Raw genomic sequence first — 17,916 nt, forward strand, 5'->3', positions numbered from 1 at the left:
ACGTGACATGGTCAGGAAGTGGTGTGACCAGGATCTGAATCCTGGCAAGCTGCCTTCAGTCTGTGCTCGTGTTCACCCTGCCATGCTGCCTTCAAAGCAGGGTGAAGACAGAGATTTCTAGCAACAGTGCCTGAACGCCATCCCGCCTGCCCCTGGATTCTCAGTGCCGCCAGCTAATCCATCCCCTCTTGCTTAAGACTAAGAGAGGCTTGCAAGTACCGGAGGCAAATGAATCGGGCCCGCCTGCCTCACCTTCCTCCCCAGTGGACGAAGAGGAGTTACTCGTGTCTGTCAACAGCTCCTCGCTGGGCAGCAGATCCAAGGGGCCCAGGGTGGTGGGCCCATCAGGCTGGGTGGGCTCTGTGCTCGGGGGTTCAGCCACCGGGGTCACTGTCTGGCTGGAGGAGGCGTCTGGCTGGCTGTCTACCTGTTCCTCCTTGTCCTCCTCTGCCTGCAGAGAAATGCCTAATGCAGCCTTGGCCACCTCCATCCCAGCCCCAGGGCTCCCAAGTCCACACTGGCCACAAGGATTCCAGAGCCTGTGCAGACCCTGGGTGGTGTGTGCACCAAGGGCTCACGGCTGAGCTTCCAGTGGCCTGGGGCCACCCAGATGAGGGCCCCCCTCAGCCCGTCAGGCTTGTTTCAGATGCCTGGGCCATAAGCCTTCTGACCTGTCCTGTCCGTTTGTCTGTCTGCTGCTTCATCTATCGACCCATCTCCCACCCCTTCTGTCTCTTGTCCTTTCTGTCTGTCCCCTCTCTTCCCTGTCTCTCTTTTCCAATCTGTTCCATGCCCGTCTTCCCTTCCCCATCCTATCGCTCCATCCAGGCCTCCCCTGTCCCTCTGTCCATTCCCCTCCAAATCTGTCAGGCTGTCCTTCTCCCACTGCACCCCCCCAGCCCTCCTGTCTCTTCCTATCAGTATCCCACCCCTCTTCCACCCCACCACTCACCCCATGGTCTGCGTCGCTGCTGGCTCGGGAAAGGTTGGGCGTGACGCGGCCACGGCGCGAACCCACTGGGCTTGGCTCCTGGCTTCGGTCAGCTGCCCCCGAGGAGGTGATGTCGCTCAGGGCGATCACATCTCCCACTTCCTTGGGGGCCCTGTGGGGAAGGGGAGGAAGCAGGACTGCTGTGTCCTTGAGACCCCACACACCCTCCTGAATCCCCCAGACTTCGTACCAACACCTCAGGCCCCCCAGCACTCCAGTAACTCTGCACGCCAGCCGTCCAGTTCTCCCCCGAACCCTTCAACCTCCCTTGACCTCCAACTCACCCCAAACCGTTCAGCTGCAAGGGGCAGACATAGTCTTCATCCTCACTGGTGAGGCCCAGCTCTGAGCCATAGCACTGATGCACCAGGTGCCAGAGCTCGCGAGGACTCAGCGTCTGGGGAGGCAGGATCTGGGGTTGGCTTCCATCTCACCCCAGCCAGAGCCAGGCCCACCAGATTCCCCACCAGCCCTCGGCCTCTGCAGTTCCCCTGGCTTCCACAAGGAGGCAGCCACGATCTCCCACATCAGACCTGGCCCCAGCACACAGGGAAACCCCTGCTACAGCCCCTCCAGGCCCTGCGCCCAGAACTCAAACCTCCCACCTCCCAAGTCCCCACAATACTCTGGCCAGAAAATGTTCCCATTCTTTTTATAACTTTATTTTATTTTTTTGAGATGGAGTCTGGCTCTGTCGTTCAGGCCGGAGTGCAGTGGTATGATCTCAGCTCACTGCAATCTCTGCCTCCTGGGTTTAAGTGATTTTCCTACCTCAGCTTCCCAAGGAGCTGGGATTACAGGCGCCCGCCACCACACCCAGCTAATTTTTGCATTTTTAGTAGAGATGGGGTTTCATTACATTGGCCAGGCTGGACTCGAACTCCTGACCTCGTGGGCACCATGATCTGCCCATCTCAGCCTCCCAAAGTGCTGGGATTACAGGCATGAGCCACCGTGCCCAGCCATGAATGTTCCCATTTTTACAGAGAATATGGAGGCCCAGGAAGGGGAAGTCATGTAGGAAAAGTCACGTGCTCAAGGTCACCAAGTGACTTGGTCAAGCCCTGCCAGACTCCAGGGCTGGGGCTCCCACCCCTATGCCATCCCGGCTCCCCGAATCTCTTCCCAGGTGTCCTCGGGAGCCTTGGGCTTTCAGCCAGCCACGGCCAGAGTGGCTGAATGACAGTGATGACAGATAACAGTAAGTGATCATAGCAGCAGACATTTGCCGCCTTGTCAACTAGGCGCATTCTTCTAACGGCTTTACAGATGTGCTAACTCACTGTGTCTTCACAACCATCTGGAAAGTAGGTGCTAACCTCATCATCCTTTTAAGACAATGGCGCTGAGAAGTGCAAGACGACATGCCAAGGTCCTGCCAGGAAGTGGCAGTGCTGAGATGTGACCCTAACCACTGGGCTACTCTGCTCCTAAGAGCTGACATGACTGAGTACTTATTCTGGGCACAATTCTGGGTGCTGTGAAGTGGGGATGGCTCCCATTTGACAGATGGGGTTCAATCACTTGCCCCAGGGGATGGAGCTGGAACTCCGGGGCTCTGCCCTGTCCTCCTTAGGGTCTGACTGTGCTCTGTCCCTCTCTCAGGATGCTGAATGGGACCCTCAGCACTCCTGCCTGCCCAAGGGAGATCGGAGCCTCTGAGAAGGCAGCGAGTGAGTGCCGTGCAGCCAGAGGATGGGGCTGGGGCTCTCTGAGGTGCTGTGGGCCAGCCATAGCCGGTATCCTATGATGACCACCCAACCTCTATCCGCGCTCCACGCTCCCCTACTACCAGCGGAACCTGGACTTCCTTCAGGGTGAAAATCATTCCCAGCCCCAGGGAAGAATTACGACGGTTTACACCAATTCATGTCCCTTTGCCAGAGACTCAGCTTCAGGGTCAGGTGGGGCCCAGGGAGGCGCTGCAGGGGCACCGGGCCCGGTGCCCATGGAGAAGAGCCAGGCTGCCTACAGCTCGGCAAGTTCTGGGGTCCCTGGCTCCATGGTCCCCCTGGGAACTCCCCATCCCCACCCAGGCCTCGCCCAGGCCCACCTTTTCAAGCAGCGCATTCTGCCAGAGGCGGAAGATGAGGAGGAAGCAGCGGTCACGGGCCCCGAAGGAAGTGAAGAAATGCTGTCAGAGAGAGAGACAGAGGTGTGAGCAGGCTGGGGAGAGACCAGGACAGAGGCGGAGAAGCGGCACCCTCATCTGCGCTGATGCCACATCTTTGTCCCCGTGAATCCACTAATTCACCTCTGCATTAGTTCCACAGAACGTCTGTCCTGCACCCAGCCCTGCGCTGGACAATGCCAGAATCACTGGGATGGGGAGACGGCCGCTGGCCCTGTCCTTGGAGTTCCCAGTCCAGGGAGGGGACAGATGCATCTCTAGACAGGGTCAGCCCAGAGAGGCTGGGATATGATGGGGGAAGCCCAGGGAACTTTCCCAGCCTCCTTTGCCACTAAGAATGATCAGTTGATCTTTTTTTTTTTTTTTTTGAGACGGGGTCTGGCTCTGTCACCTAGGCTGGAGTGCAGTGGTGTGATCACGGCTCACTGCAGCCTCAACCTTCTGGGCTCAGGCCATCCTCCCGTCTCAGCCTCCTGAGTGAGTAGCTGGGACTACAGGTGTGTGCTACCACACCCGGTTAATTTTGGGGGGTTTTTTTTAGAGACCGGGTCTCACTATGTTGCCCTGGCTAGCCTCGATCTCCTAGGCCCAAGCAATCTTCCCACCTCAGCCTCCCCAAAATGCTGGGATTACAGGCATGAGCCACTGCGCCTGGCCAGATCAACTGTTAACCAACAAAACACAAAGGGAAGTCTGCTGGGAAGTGTCCCCTACACCTGTCCCCCTTCTTATTGGACCGCTGGTGAGAAAGCCATCTTGCAACCAACGGACATAAGGCCACAATGACAAGGACAGGACACAGCATCAGGGGAGACTTACGAAGGGAGGGGCGGCTGAGGTGCCACATGCATGGAAGAGTTTTACTATTTCTGCTATTCCTGAGCAGCTGTGTGAGGTGACAGGTTGCAGGGAAAGAGAGGAGAGGCTGGTGCAGGGATCAGGTCAGGGGTGATGGGCGCCTGGGCCGGGAGAACAGAGAGAAGGGGACAGCACGGAGAGAACTCAGGATGCAGAACAAATGGGGCTCTGCATGGTTGGGGGAGGCGGCCTGCTGAGAGGGGGGACCGTGTGGTCCCATCACCGGGTCCTCCGTCACCTTCTCGCTCTCCGTACAGATCTGGATGGCGTTGGGGATCAGCTTGGCCGTCTTCTCCTTCTTCAGGCATGTCACTTCCTTCAGCTGGATGGAGATCTGAGGACAGCAGAATGGTCAATAGGAGCGGGGTGGGGCCTGGACGTGAGGGCCCCCGCCCCTGCACCCCGCCCCGCCGTGGGCTCACGGTGGTCTCCCAGCGGAAGATGTTGCTGTAGAAGCAGATCCAGTTCTCCGAGAGGTAGAGGCGGCCCTGGAGCAGGATCTCGCGCTGCAGGGCGCAGGAGTAATCTGAGAGTGGTCGGGGAGAGACAGGAGGACACCCAAGTCACGAGGCTGTGCTGGCGCCCGCGGGCTGGCGGGGAGTCACAGGGCCAGGCTAGGAGCTGGGACTGGGGGTCCGGGACTCACCCACAATGAGGCGTTCTGCTTCGGGCAGTTTGCTAAACAGTTTCCGGAAGTCCTCATTACGCTGCTTGTAAGTGGGGCTCAGCATCTGAGGAAGTTTGGGAGGTGAGAATCTGGATGGGGGTTCACACTCCCAATTCTACCCCACAAAGCTCCTGGAACCCCCTCAGCCTCTTAAGTCCCTGACAGATTCTAATGCACACAACACACCAGTAACCGCAGTGACAGCTGCCATTTACAGATTTCTTACGTAAGCCAGGCCCTGCACCAAGCACCCACCAGCATCACTGACTCATTCCATGTTCCCTCCAGCCTTGTAAGGTGGAGCTGTTTCTCAAGGACAGAGAGAGGCCCAGAGAGGTTAAGTAACTCACCCAAGGTCACACAGCACATAAATAACAGCACAGAATGTGACCCTAGGTCTGCACCCCCTCCATCTCAGCACGCACTCCTTGACTGCTGCAGCCTGGGGCTCCTGGCCCAGCACCCTGTCCTCCCAACCCTCCAGCGAGCCCCTTGCCCGGACACTTACACTGTACCAGCTCTGCATCTTCTGCAAAGGAAAGGAGAGGAGTCAGGATGAGCCCCTAGATCACCGGCCAGCCCCCCGCCAGCCCTCTCCCCACCCCACCTGGGTTTGCACCAACCTTGCTGTTTCGGATGAAGTTCCGGCTGCCTAGGCTCTGGGTGCTGGGGGTACCAGGCACCCCACCCTTCTCTGAGGAGCTATCCGACCCCTTCTCCACCATGGTGCCTGGTTCTGGCTCAGGTGGGGGCCGGCTTGGGGGCAGGAGCTGCAGCCGCTTCCGGAGCGATGGGGAGCTGCTTGGCGTGCTCCGGCCGGAGTGGGGTGCGGTGCTGGGGGCAGGAAGAGGAAGAGAAGTGTTAACTGGAAGACACAGGCTGGGGTTCGGGGACCGGCCTATTTTCAGAGGCCCACCCGAATACACACCCATCCACCCAGCCATCCCGTTCCTCTTCCCAGCAGTGAGACTCAGAACATGCTCCTTAACGTCTCTGTGCTACGGTGACTTCATCAGTAATCCAGGGATAATAAATACACGTCCTCATCTGGTTGTTTTGGGGCTTAAACACATCAGGACATGTAAAGCACTTCCTTTATTTTACTTTATTTTATTTATTTTTTGTGACAGAGTCTTGCTTGGTCGCCCAGGCTGGCGTCAGTGGCATGATCTCGGCTCACTGCAACCTCCACCTCCTGGGTTCAACTGATTCTCCTGCCTCAGCCTCCCAAGTAGCTGGGACTACAGGTTCCTGCCACCACACATGGCTAACTTTTGTATTTTTAGTAGATGGGGTTTCACCATGTTGGCCAGGCTGGTCTCGAACTCTTGACCTCATGATCCGCCCACCTTGGCATCCCAAGTGCTGGGATTACAGGTGCGAGCCACCATGCCCAGCCCGCTTTAATTTTTTTTGAGATGGGATCTTCCTAAGTTGCCCAAGCTGGTCTCAAAATCCTGGCCTCAAACAATCCTCTGGTCTCAGCTCCCAAAGTGCTGGAATTACAGGCATGAGCCACCATGCCCAGCCCACGTAAAGTAATTCTAACAGACTGTGGCACATAGAGAGCTCTCGACGACGACACCTGCTATGTTTTGTTTTATTTTGAGACGGAATTTTTCGCTCTGTCGCCCAGGCTAGAGTGCAGTGGTGTGATCTCAGCTCACTGTAACCTTCTCCTCCTGGGTTCAAGTGATTCTCCTGCCTCAACTTCCTGAGTAGCTGGGATTACAGGATCACACTACCATGCCTGGCTAATTTTTGTATTTTTAGTAGAGACACAGGTTCACCATGTCAGCCAGGCTGGTCTCAAACTCCTGACCTCAAGTGATCTGCCCACCTCAGCCTACCAAAATGCTGGGATTACAGGCGTGAGCCACCATGCCTGGCCTATACCTGCTATTAACTTCCTAATTCATACAACAAATATGTTAACTTCCTAATTCATACAACAAATATGTATTGAACAGCAACTTTCCACTCAGTTGTTGGAGCTAAACCCTAAGCATCTTTCTTAATTTATTTTCCTCACCTCTCACTTCAAAATCTATTTCCATTATTTATTCTTATTTTTATTTTTAGAGATAGGGTCTTGCTCTGTCACCCAGGATGGAGTGCAGTGGCACAATCATGGCTCACTGCAGCCTCGAGCTCCTGGGCTCAAGAGATCCTCCTGCCTCAGCCTCCCGGGTAGCTGGGACTACGGGTGCACCCCCCTGCATCAGCTTTTTTATTTTTTATTTTTATTTTTATTTTTTTTATTTTATTTTATTTTATTTTTGAGACGGAGTCTCGCTCTGTCACCCAGGCTGGACTGCAGTGGCCGGATCTGAGCTCACTGCAAGCTCCGCCTCCCGGGTTCACGCCATTCTCCCGCTTCAGCCTCCCGAGTAGCTGGGACTACAGGCGCCCGCCACCTCGCCCGGCTAGTTTTTTGTATTGCTTAATAGAGACGGGGTTTCACCGTGTTAGCCAGGATGGTCTCGATCTCCTGACCTCGTGATCCACCCGCCTCGGCCTCCCAAAGTGCTGGGATTACAGGCTTGAGCCACCGCGCCCGGCCAGCTTTTTTATTTTTAAAACATTTTTGTTCAGATAGGGTCTAGTTATGTTGCCCGGGCTGTTCTCAAACTCCTGGCCTCAAGTGATCCTCCCACTTTGGACACTACCATAGGTGCTGGTATTACAGGTGTGAGCCACTGCACCCAGCCCTATTTCCATTATTTTTAGTTTGAGATGGAGTCTCGCTCTGTCGCCCAGGCTGGAGTGCAATGGCACAATCTCAGCTCACTGCAACCTCTGCCTCCCAGGTTCAAGCGATTCTTCCGCCCCAGCCTCCCTAGTAGCTGAGATTACAGGCACCCACCATCATGCCTGGCTAATTTTTGTAGAGATGGGGTTGCACCATGTTGGCCAGGCTGGTCTTGAACTCCTGACCTCAGGTTATCCGCCCGCCTCAGCCTCCCAAAATTTTGGGATTACAGGTGTGAGCCACCGTGCCTGGCATCCATTATTTTTATTATACCCATTTCTCCCTGCTCCAGCCTCCATCACCTCCAGCCTGGACATCCCAGCAGCCTCTTTCCTGGTGTCCGACAACCAGAGGGGGCCTGTAACTATCTGAGTCAGGTCTGAGCCCTGCCCTGGTTGCATCTCACTCCAGGTAAAAGCAGAGACCTCACCCTGGTGTGGTGATTTGGCCCTGGAACCTCGCTGACCTCATGTCCTCCCTCTCCCTGTCCTCCCTCCACCCTGGCCATCCCAGCCTGCTTTTGTCCCTAAGCTCTCCAACCTCATTCCCATGCCAAGGCCTCTACACTAGTAGTCCCTCCACCTGAATGTCCTTCCATGGCCCGGCATCACTGGTTCTGTCCTCTTCAGCTCAAATGCTCTCCTTCCCCATTATCCAGCCTAAGGCAGTCACCTCCGTTGCCACACCTCAGGTTATCTGGAGTGTCCTGCTTATTTATTGTTTGTTTACTGTCTACCCAGACTGTGACCTTCAGGAGGTCTTGGTTACCACCGGGCCCCTACAGCCCAAAACTCTAGGCACATAGCGAATGCTCAATAAACACCGGACGCTAAATGAATTATCTGCACACTGGCTGGAGCTGGCATCAGCAGAGCCCACCGGACACAGCCCCTGCCCTTGGGGAATGAGCCTTCTGGTGGGGACGCAGACACTGAACAAACAGGACACTCCCAACTTGACTGTGCAAACATGAACTGTAATAAGGACTGTGGGGATGGCGTCGGGAACCTTAAAAGGACATTCTTTGTTGACTCCTTATCAGGAACTATGTCAAGCTCTCCGTATGATTAACTGTATTATTTCTCAAGCTGGTGCCTTTGATACTATTAACCATGCCTGCTTTACAGAGGAGGAAACTAGCTCCAAGCGGCAAACCACTTGCCGTAGGATACAGGCCTGGCTTATTTTACTTTCTTTCTTTTTTGGAGACAAGGAGTCACCCAGGCTGGAGTGCAGTGGCACTATCTCAGCTCACTGCAACCTGCACCTCCCAGGTTCAAGTGATTCTGCTGCCTCAGCCTCCCGAGTAGCTGGGATTACAGGCACCCACCACCACGCCTGGCTAATTTTTTGTATTTTAGTAGAGACAGGGTTCCACCACGTTGCCCAGGCTGGTCTCGAACTCCTGAGCTCACGCAGTCCACCTGCCTCAGTCTCCCAAAGAGCTAGGAGATTACAGGTGTGAGCCACTGCACCTGGCCACAGGCTTGGTTTATTTCAAGGCAGGATTCCCATTTGGGGGCCTCAATGTATTCTGGGGTGCAGGTGGGATTCCCTCCACCACCTGGGGCAACTCAAAGTTGTCTCTCTTAACTCCAAGCCTTAATACATGCCATTCTGTCTGTCCAGACCATAGTTCTTCTTTGTCTAGCAAATCCTTATTTGCCTTCAGGACTTTGGCTCATGCGTGACCCCACAGTCCCCTGGACAGCTCCCATCCCAAACTACTCTGGGCCGTCACTCTCCGATGACAGGTCCAAGTCCCTCATGGGTCTGTGGGTCACTGCTCTGTCCCCAGCACAGTGTGGGACAGGATGCAGGGTAGGCAACACTTACAATGTAACACTTGTAAAATAAATGTGTGGAATAAAATAAATGAATAAAATAATTAAATAGCCAGTGGCCCAGGCCACTGCTTTTCCCCTGGGCCATCCCAGCAGCCTCCTCCCTGGTCTCCCTGTTCCCGTCCCTGCCCCCATCTGCAGTCGGAGGGAGCCGGGGATCACCTGAGTCCATCAGTGCCCTCCTGCCTGGTCCCTCTCTACCCTCATCAGCCCTGCACTCCCTCTCCCAGCTCCTGCTTTGGCCGGTGCCTCTGTTCAAAATGCCCTTCCTCCCAGACATCCACATCCACAGGGCTCCCCGACCTCCCTCAGGTTCTGCTCAGTGGACACCTTCCCCACCTCCCTATTTAACACCCCCTACCCCGCCCTCCCGATCCCCCTCCTCCCTGCTCTCTTTCTGCAAAGCGCATCTCCCTGCTGCCTCCCGGGACCTTCAGTATTTCCCCTAGTTCTTATCCATCTCTCCCCACCACACCCCCCACCCACGATGTGAGTGTCCCCATCACCTAGAGCAGGGCCTGGCGCACAGGAGGTGCTCCGTGAGCACTTACTGTTGAGGATGGCCTGGGTGATCGGCCCTCCTCCCCCATCCCTCATAGAACTTAGGTCCAGCAGGTGCACGACTCCTTGGACCCGCAGGTCTCCGGGGCAGCAGCCTGGAGTGTGGGCCCCACGGTCCAAGGAGCTTCCAGTCAAGTACATGGAAAGGAGCGTCCTTTCCATGTGACCCTGAGCCAGTGTCTGAAGCCTCCTGTGCCTCAGTTTCCTCTTGGGTATGATGGGAATTACAGTGCTCACCTCCTAGGGTTGTACAGAGATGGAGGTGAGGCGAATCCACAAAGCCCAGTACCTGAAAGGCACCTGGTTTAACTATGCTGCTTCCCCTCCTGCAGGGACTGGCGGACTAAAATGGAGTGTACAGCCCGGCTGCCAGCCCAGTGCACCACTGTCCATGACGCTGTGCTGACCCTGACCGGGACCTCACAAGCACTACGCCTGATGTTAGGAGCCTCCATGACTGACCCTCAACTCCAGCCTGTCACCTCTACATACCGTGCACCTGCCACAAGGAAGTGAGCAAAGCCAATACAAGTCCCTGCCTGCAGGGACCTGATGCTGTAACAGGGAAACACAGACCATCAGTAAGAAAACAAATGAGCAGGGATGGCAACCTCAGACAGTGGTGAACGCCATAAAGCAATGCTGCTCAGAATGGTCCCCAGAGAGCAGCAGGCAGGACTTGGAAGGTGTTCAAAAGGCAGAGTCCAGGACCACTTCCAACCTCCTGAATCAGAACTGGGGTGGGGCCAGAGATGCTGATGCACATTCAAGTTTGAGGACCACAGAGACAAGGGATGGGACAACTAGGGGGGCAGAGATGCTTTTAAAATTTTTTTTAGAGACAGGGTCATACTCTGTCACCCACTCTGTCACTGCAGTACACTGGCGAAATCATGGTTAACTGCAGCTCCGAACTCCTGGGCTCAAGTAATTCTCAAGCCTCAGCCTCCCAGGTCACTCCAGGACCGAACTCTTGGGCTCAAGTAATCCTCCAGCCTTAGCTTCCCAAGTAGCTGGGACTACAGTCTCACACCACCACGCCTAGCTGAATTTTAAAGTTTTTGTAGAGGTGGGGTCTTGCTATGTTACCCAGGCTGGTCTCAAACTCCTGAACTCAAGTGATCCTCCCACCTTGGCCTCCTAAAGTGCTGGGATTAAAGGCATGAGCCACTGTGCCCAACCAATTTCTTTAGTAAGAGTCAGCAAAAGCCTCCCTGAACAAAGCCCACTTGTTCACCTGAGGACAAAGAACAGATGTGGCAAAGGCTGGGAGACTGTTCCAGGTGCAGAACATCAAGTTCAGGGACAGGACTGAGCCTGGCAGGTCTGAGCATGAGTGAGGTGGCCAGTGGGGCTGGGGGAGCAGCGGAGGTGCACAGGCCTGGTGATCCTGGTCAGGAGTTTGGCTTCACCCAGACAGCACTGGTGAGCAGGGAGGGACTCTTAAGTATCAGGGACCACATCCTCCCGTCTGCTTTTCTCAGCCCTCTAGCCTGAAACACAGACCTGCCCTACTTTCCCACAACCACAGGTCTAGGGGCAGGGCCTGGGGGAGGGAAGCCTGAGGAGAGGCTCAAGGCACACAGACAGGGCAAGGACCACGCCCCCAGTTTTTGCTCCAGGGCTGGGCAAAGAGGAAGTACTCAAGGGCGGGCCCTGGGGTTGCCCAACCGGGCTAGCTGAAGGCAGAGTGAAGGGAGGAGCCTGGGGGCAGTTATAGGGGTGGGGAGACTCGGAAGGGATGGGGTTTTGCTACAGCAGGCACCTGACCTCCAACTTCCTAGGCCCCAGTGGGCCTAGAGCTGCCTCTGATCAGAAAAGGGCAGATGCATCCACAGGTGTGCATAAATGGGAACCTCGATGAGAGTCACACAGTAGGTGTCAGGGGTAAACTGCATTTCCCTACAATTGCAAGGAGTCTCTTTCCTCTCTTTCATGTGCATGTGCGCACGCACGCACAGAGCAACAGCATCACAGGTATGCTACAGAGAGCCACAAATTACACACACACACACCCCTGCAGCATTGCTAGTCTGCTACAGTTACATAGCAATTTCCCAGAAAAGTTATCCAGACACATGCATGTGTGCACACAGACACAGAGCTGCAGAGGGTCACAGAAACAAACAGCGACCCACAGAAAGTCCCCGATAAATTATATTCACACACACAGGCAGGAGGAAATCTCAGCCAAGAGCTGAAGACAGCCATACTGTGAGACTGGTCCCAAAAGACCCCAGGTGACACATACATAGTCCCAGGTAAATCAGGTCCCACGGTCGGCCAACATCCCCACTGAGTTGTCCCTGTGCCTGCATGGGGCTCACTGTCTGGCAGGGAAGACAGAGCAAAGGCTACTTCTAAAGTGGCAAGGGGCTGGGCGCAGTGGCTGATGCCTGTAATCCCAGCACTTTGGGAGGCTGAGGTGGGTGGATCACTCGAGGTCGGGAGTTCGAGACCAGCCTGACCAACATAGTGAAACCCCATCTCTACTAAAAATACAAAAATTAGCCAGGTGTGGTGGCAAGCGCCTGTAATCCCAGCTACTCGGGAGGCTGAGGCAGGAGAATCGCTTGAACCCAGGAGGCGGAGGTTGCAGTGAGCCGAGATCGTGTCACAGCACTCCAGCCTGGGCGACAGAGCAAGACTGCGTCTAAAAAAAGAAGAAAAGAAAAAATACAAGAGGTGGAGGTGTCAGTGGCTGTCGCTGGTGGAGAGCCCGGGCGCTCACACAGTCAAGCAGGACTTGGGAATAATGCAGCCCAGCGGGGTGTGGATCTCGAGGACACAGCGGCCAGGTAGTGGAATAATGTGTGGCACATGCTATACTAACTGTAACAGGTGGACATCGTCAGTTATCATTATGCCCTCCAAAGTGCCCTAGGTACTCCCAGGATCTTAGAAGGGAGGGTCCCAAGCCCACAGAGAGCCACAAGAGGTCTCACACTGTTCACACACACACACAAAACCACAGAGGGTCTCAGCTGTACACAGAGAGGCCTAGGTACCACTCAATACGTCACAAAGGGATACACAAGGGAATGTTCACACAAAGATGGAATCAGATGTAAGTTACAGTCACACTCACAGAGCCCCAGACACACAACAATGTCACAAATGGACACACACAGGTAACTTACATTGGCACACAGAGCTAAATGAGTTTCAAGCCAGGCACGGTGGCTCATGCCTGTAATCTCAGCACTATGGGAGGCCGAGGCGGGTGGACCACCTGAGGACAGGAGTTCAAGACCAGCCTGGCCAATGTGGGGAAACGCCATCTCTACAAAAATACAAAAATTAGCCAGGCGTGGTGGCACGCGCCTGTAATCCCAGCTACTAGGGAGGCTGAGGCTGGAGAATCGCTTGAACCCAGGAGGCGGAGGTTGCAGTGAGCTGAGATTGCGCCACTGCACTCCAGCCTGGGCAACAAAGCCAGACTCTGTTTCAAAAAAAAAAAAAAAAGAGAGTTTCTGAGCTAAATTACAAGCATATGCAGGCACAGAGGGTCACGGTAGAACCCGGAGCCCCAGGCACACTTGTACACACACCACTAAGTCACAATGGGAAGCACACTGGTAACTTACAGCGACGCTTGGAGCCACAGATGGAATTAATGGTAAAACACACACAGCCCAAGAGGGATCAGGGCTGCTACACACAGTAGCTCCAGACACACGTACACACACTCCAACGTCACACTCAGACACACAGGGGTAATTTATATTTGCACAGGGAGCCACAGATGGAATGAGACACAGGACACGCGGACACAACCAGCTGCTCACAGCCACAGACTTGGAACCCCAGACACACACAGGTAACTTACAGTAACATACAGAGCCGCGGTCGGAATTAATGGTAAGTTACACGCAGGAACCCTATCAGAGGCCCAAAGCTGCTACAGGCTAGCAGCCCCAGACACATGGACACACACTGGCAAGGCAATTCAGAGTCGGAAGCACATGCGCCCACCTGGACCGGAAGGGGAGTAACAAGTCAATTCCAAGCACACAGGACCCCCCGCCCCCCATGATCTCAAGCACGGGGGAGACGCAGGAAGCCCCCACCCCCGGCAGCCTCGAGACCCACAACAGTCGAGGACGGTGGGAGGGGGCCCAGCCAGGAAGGGGCTACTCCGGGCGCGCCCAGAGCTCTGCGGCCTGTGGGCCTGGGCTGGTCCCGATACTCCCTCCATCCCAGGCCAGAGCCCCAGTTCTGCCTCGCGTTCACCCCTCGCTTACCAGGCAGGGGGGTGCCAGGCCTGGGGGCCCTCCCCGCAGGCCGCCCTCCCCGCCAGATGAGCCGGCGGGCCCCCAGCCAAACCCCGCAATCCAGTGCGTCGCTGGCCGGCAGTGGCGACCCAGACCTCAGGCCCTGCCCTGCGTCCGCGCCCCACCCCCTAGCTGCACCCCTCGCCCGGGGGCCCCCTGCCCCGCCCCCACCTCCATCGCCCCGGCCAGGGCCACGTGCAGAGGCCCCCGACCTCTGCAGCGGCCGCGCCGCGCCCTCTCCGAGCCCGCGGCGCCCCCTCCCTCCGGTGGCCTCCCCGGCGCGCCCGGTCCCTGAGCCCCGGCCGCCGGGTCCTTACTCGAACATGGATGCGGCGCGGCGGGCGCGCCCCGGGCGCAGGGCAGGGCAGGGCAGGGCCGGGCTGCGCGGGGCTGGGCTGCGCTAGGCGTCCCCGCAGGGCACCGGCCTGGCCTTCCGCGGCCGCCGCCCCCACCCGACCCAACCGCCCGCACAAAAGGCCGGAGCCGCCGGAGGCCGCCGCGGCGTCAGCGACACCCCCTTCCTTCCCCCGCCCCGCCGCGTCACGGCGCCGCCCCCCGCCCGGGAGGGAAGGCGGGGAGGGGCCGCCGAGGCCTAGAAGGAGGGAGAAGCCGGGGAGAGGGACTGGACCGAGAAGGGGCGACAGAGGGGCAGAGAGACAGAGAAGGAGACAAAGAGACTTTATTAAAACCAAACATCGTGGAGGCAGCTGCCTGCCGCAGGCTGGGGAGCCACCTCCCCTAGTACCTAGAAAAGGGTCCCCAGCAACTACTATGCCCCTGGCCAGGAGCTCCCGGACCTCCCAAGGAGGAACCTGAGAGCCGGGGCGAAGGTGGGGGAGGACTGGAGATGCTGGGAAACTGAGGTGTGTGTTTTGGGGAAGGAGCCCGAAGCTGGCGGGAAGGGGTGGGGCCTTTTAGCCTCCTCTTTCCCTCTCCCAGTCTCTGAGCCCTGGTTCCTGGTCCCAGGAGGTCCTGTGCCTCCGTTTCTAGGGACTTCCCAGTCTCGGTCGGCCAGTCCAAGTACTAAGTCAGAATCCAGCCTCCCTAGCTCTTATCTGTGCTGAGACCTTGGGCTCATCATCCCAATGCTGGGAGTCCCACTGACTAGGTGGTAAGGGCTTTTCCCGGGGACAGCGCAGGAACGGGCAAAAGCAGTCCTTTTACGGAAGGAGAAGCCCGGCCTGTAAGCTGGAAAGTGACTTGGGGTCACCCGGTAGGTAGCGGGCAGAGTTGGATTCGATCCTGCCCTGACGCCATAACTTGCGTCCTCCACTCTGCAAGAGGTCAGAGTCGCGGTGTCCTGGACTTCTGGCCCAACCGCTCAGAAATGCGAGTCCCACCTCACAGCTCCGGGCCGTGGCTCCCCAGCGCTCTCCAGGGTACGCTGTCCCCGCCTCTTTTGAAAAAACGCCCTTCCCATCGCTCTACATCAACCCTTCCCCTCCTCCTGCAAGAGAACCCCACCTGACTTCTCCATTTTGATGAATGGCAGGCCCAGAACTTCGGAGTCTTTCCTGACCCTCTCCTTTCCTTCACACCACATCCAATCTGTCACAAACTCTGTGGGCTCCACGTATAAAATCAAATCGCTCCAGATTCTAAACTCTTCTTCCTCCACTGCCCACACCCTGGCCCAGCCTCCATCCTCTCCTGCCTGGACATCCCAGCAGTCTCCTGCCTGATCTCCCTGCTCCCATCCCTGCCTCTACTGTCTGTTCTCACCTGCAGCCAGAGAGAGCCTGGGACCACCTGAGTCAGGTAACAACCCTCCTGGCTCAGAGCTCTGCCCCAGCTGTACCTCACTCCAGGTAAAAGCAAAGTCCTCACCTTGGCACCCAAGGCCCCTGTCAGCTGTCTGACTTCAGCTCCTCATCTCACCCCTCAACCCCGCTCATGCCCTCCATCCCGCATTCCCGCTGTTCTAACTCACCAGGCACCTTCCTGCCTCCTACCCAAGACCTTTGCACCGGCTATTCCCTCTGCTTGGACAGCACCACCCCCCCTACCCCACCCCGGCCATGCCCTACCTTCCGTGCTACTCCCCACCCCCCAAACCCCCCTTCCCGCATCTGACATTTGCTGCCTCCCACCTGCCAATGTCAAAGAGGCCCTCCTCCCACCACCTTCCTCTATCCAACTGATCTCTTTAGATTTCTCTTTGGTCTGTTTCTTCTGTAATGCTTTTACTTTGTTAATTAAAGAATATTTATTTCAGGTCGGGCGCAGTAGCTCATGCCTGTAATCCCAGCACTTTGGGAGGCCAAGGCGGGTGGATCATCTGAGATCAGGAGTTCGAGACCAGCCTGGCCAACATGGTGAAACCCCATCTCTACTAAAAATACAAAAAAGTTAGCCAGGTGTAGTGACTTGCGCCTAAAATCCCAGTTACCCAGGAGGCTGAGGCAGGAGAATTGCCTGAACTCGGGAGGTGGAGGTTGCAGTGAGCCAAGATCACGCCATTGCACTCCAGCCTGCACAACAGAGCAAGACTCCATCTCAAAAAAAAAAAAAAAAAGGAAAAAAATATAACGGTACTCTGTGTCCCCTGTACCTATATAGAATAGATGTGGACATTTTGCCATTTTGCTTCAGGTCCTTGTTTTAAAAGAAATAAGTGATTACAGTTACAACCAAAGGCCTGGCTCCCCATCCCTCCTTTCCCTTCCTGTGTCCGCCAAGGAGCCTGCTGCCTGCCCTGCAGTTAGTGTGTTTCCTTCCTGTGCTTTTTTTTTTTTTTTTTTGAGACAAGGTCTTGCTCAGTCGCTCAGGCTGGAGTAATTCAGTGGCTCGATCTCGGCTCACTGCAGCCTCCACCTCCTGGGTTCAAGCCATTCTCTCACCCCAGCTTCCTGAATAGCTGGGATTACAGGCACGCGCTACCATGCCTGGCTAATTTTTGTGTTTTTAGCAGAGATGGGGTTTCACCATGTTGGCCAGGCTGGTCTCGAACTCCTGACTTCAGGTGATCTGTCTGCCTTGGCCTCCCAAAGTGCTGGGATTACAGGCGTGAGCCAGCACGCCTGGCCCCTGTGCACTTTTCTGTCCTTTTGCTACATCAGGAGGCATCCACCAACAAAGCGCCCATTATCCAGTGTCCTTTTTAAAAGATACATGATTAGGCTTCCTCTGTTTCATTTGCAACTTGCTCTCCCCCATCATCAGTGTTTCTGCGATTTCTCCACATCCATGCACAAAGCTCTGCTTCATAAACTTTAACTCTTATCGAGTGTCCCTTGTTGGAAGAAACCACAGTGGCTACTTCTGTTCAGGGTCAGTAGAGTTCTTTCCTCTTCCCCCTATGGCCCTGAACCTCCCATTTTCTGTCTCCTTGTACCAGAGGTAGTGTTTCTTTGCAGAAGTTGTGTTTAAACTTTCTTTTTTTCTTTGTTTTCTTCTTCTTCTCTTGCTCCTTTTTTTTTTTTTTTTTTTTGCCTGTGATCTATAGCAGGAAATACCTTTCACATGGGCTTCCAGCACGCACTTAGAAATATACATAATGCCACGGAAGTTGTAAGAAACCACACTTACCCTCACTAGGCCTTATGCATGGTGTTATTTGCAATTCTATTTTATGCTGATTTGGATAAAGAAGTGCTGATTGCGGTCGGGTGCTGCGTCTCACAATCTCAGCACTTTGGGAGGCTGAGGAGGGTGCATCACCTGAGCTCAGGAGTTCAAGACCAGCCTGGGCAACATGGTCAGACCTCGTCGCTACTAAAAATACAAAAAAATAGACGGGTGTGGTGGTGCACATCTGTGGTCCCAGCTACTGGGTGGAGGGGGGAGCGATGGAAGTTGCAGTGAGCCAAGATCGTTCCACTGCACTTCAGCCTGGGTG

The 17,916-nt window shown here is 55.7% G+C and overlaps 1 protein-coding gene across 6 annotated transcripts in view; it reads right to left on the reverse strand.

Annotated features, from left to right (window-relative positions):
* The window catches only part of GRAMD1A (GRAM domain containing 1A), a 31,949-nt gene that overhangs the window by 11,876 nt on the left and 2,157 nt on the right, over positions 1-17,916 (reverse strand). For 3 of the 6 annotated variants that reach the window (XM_031659662.1, XM_021930993.2, XM_031659663.1), the window contains exons 3-11: positions 5,271-5,481; positions 5,156-5,176; positions 4,627-4,711; positions 4,403-4,506; positions 4,219-4,314; positions 3,045-3,125; positions 1,276-1,388; positions 953-1,103; positions 253-451 (exon numbers count right to left, since the gene is read on the reverse strand). In XM_031659662.1, the coding sequence (XP_031515522.1) occupies positions 253-451; positions 953-1,103; positions 1,276-1,388; positions 3,045-3,125; positions 4,219-4,314; positions 4,403-4,506; positions 4,627-4,711; positions 5,156-5,176; positions 5,271-5,481 (1,061 nt within the window). Of the gene's footprint in view, positions 1-252; positions 452-952; positions 1,104-1,275; positions 1,389-3,044; positions 3,126-4,218; positions 4,315-4,402; positions 4,507-4,626; positions 4,712-5,155; positions 5,177-5,270; positions 5,482-13,633; positions 14,004-14,395; positions 14,871-17,916 lie in introns of those variants that run through there. The other 3 variants (XM_021930998.2, XM_021930996.2, XM_021930997.2) reach the window with 2 other exon arrangements.

The sequence above is a fragment of the Papio anubis genome, chromosome 20, assembly GCF_008728515.1.
Source record: "Papio anubis isolate 15944 chromosome 20, Panubis1.0, whole genome shotgun sequence".
In the NCBI taxonomy this organism is placed as follows: Eukaryota; Metazoa; Chordata; class Mammalia; order Primates; family Cercopithecidae; genus Papio; species Papio anubis.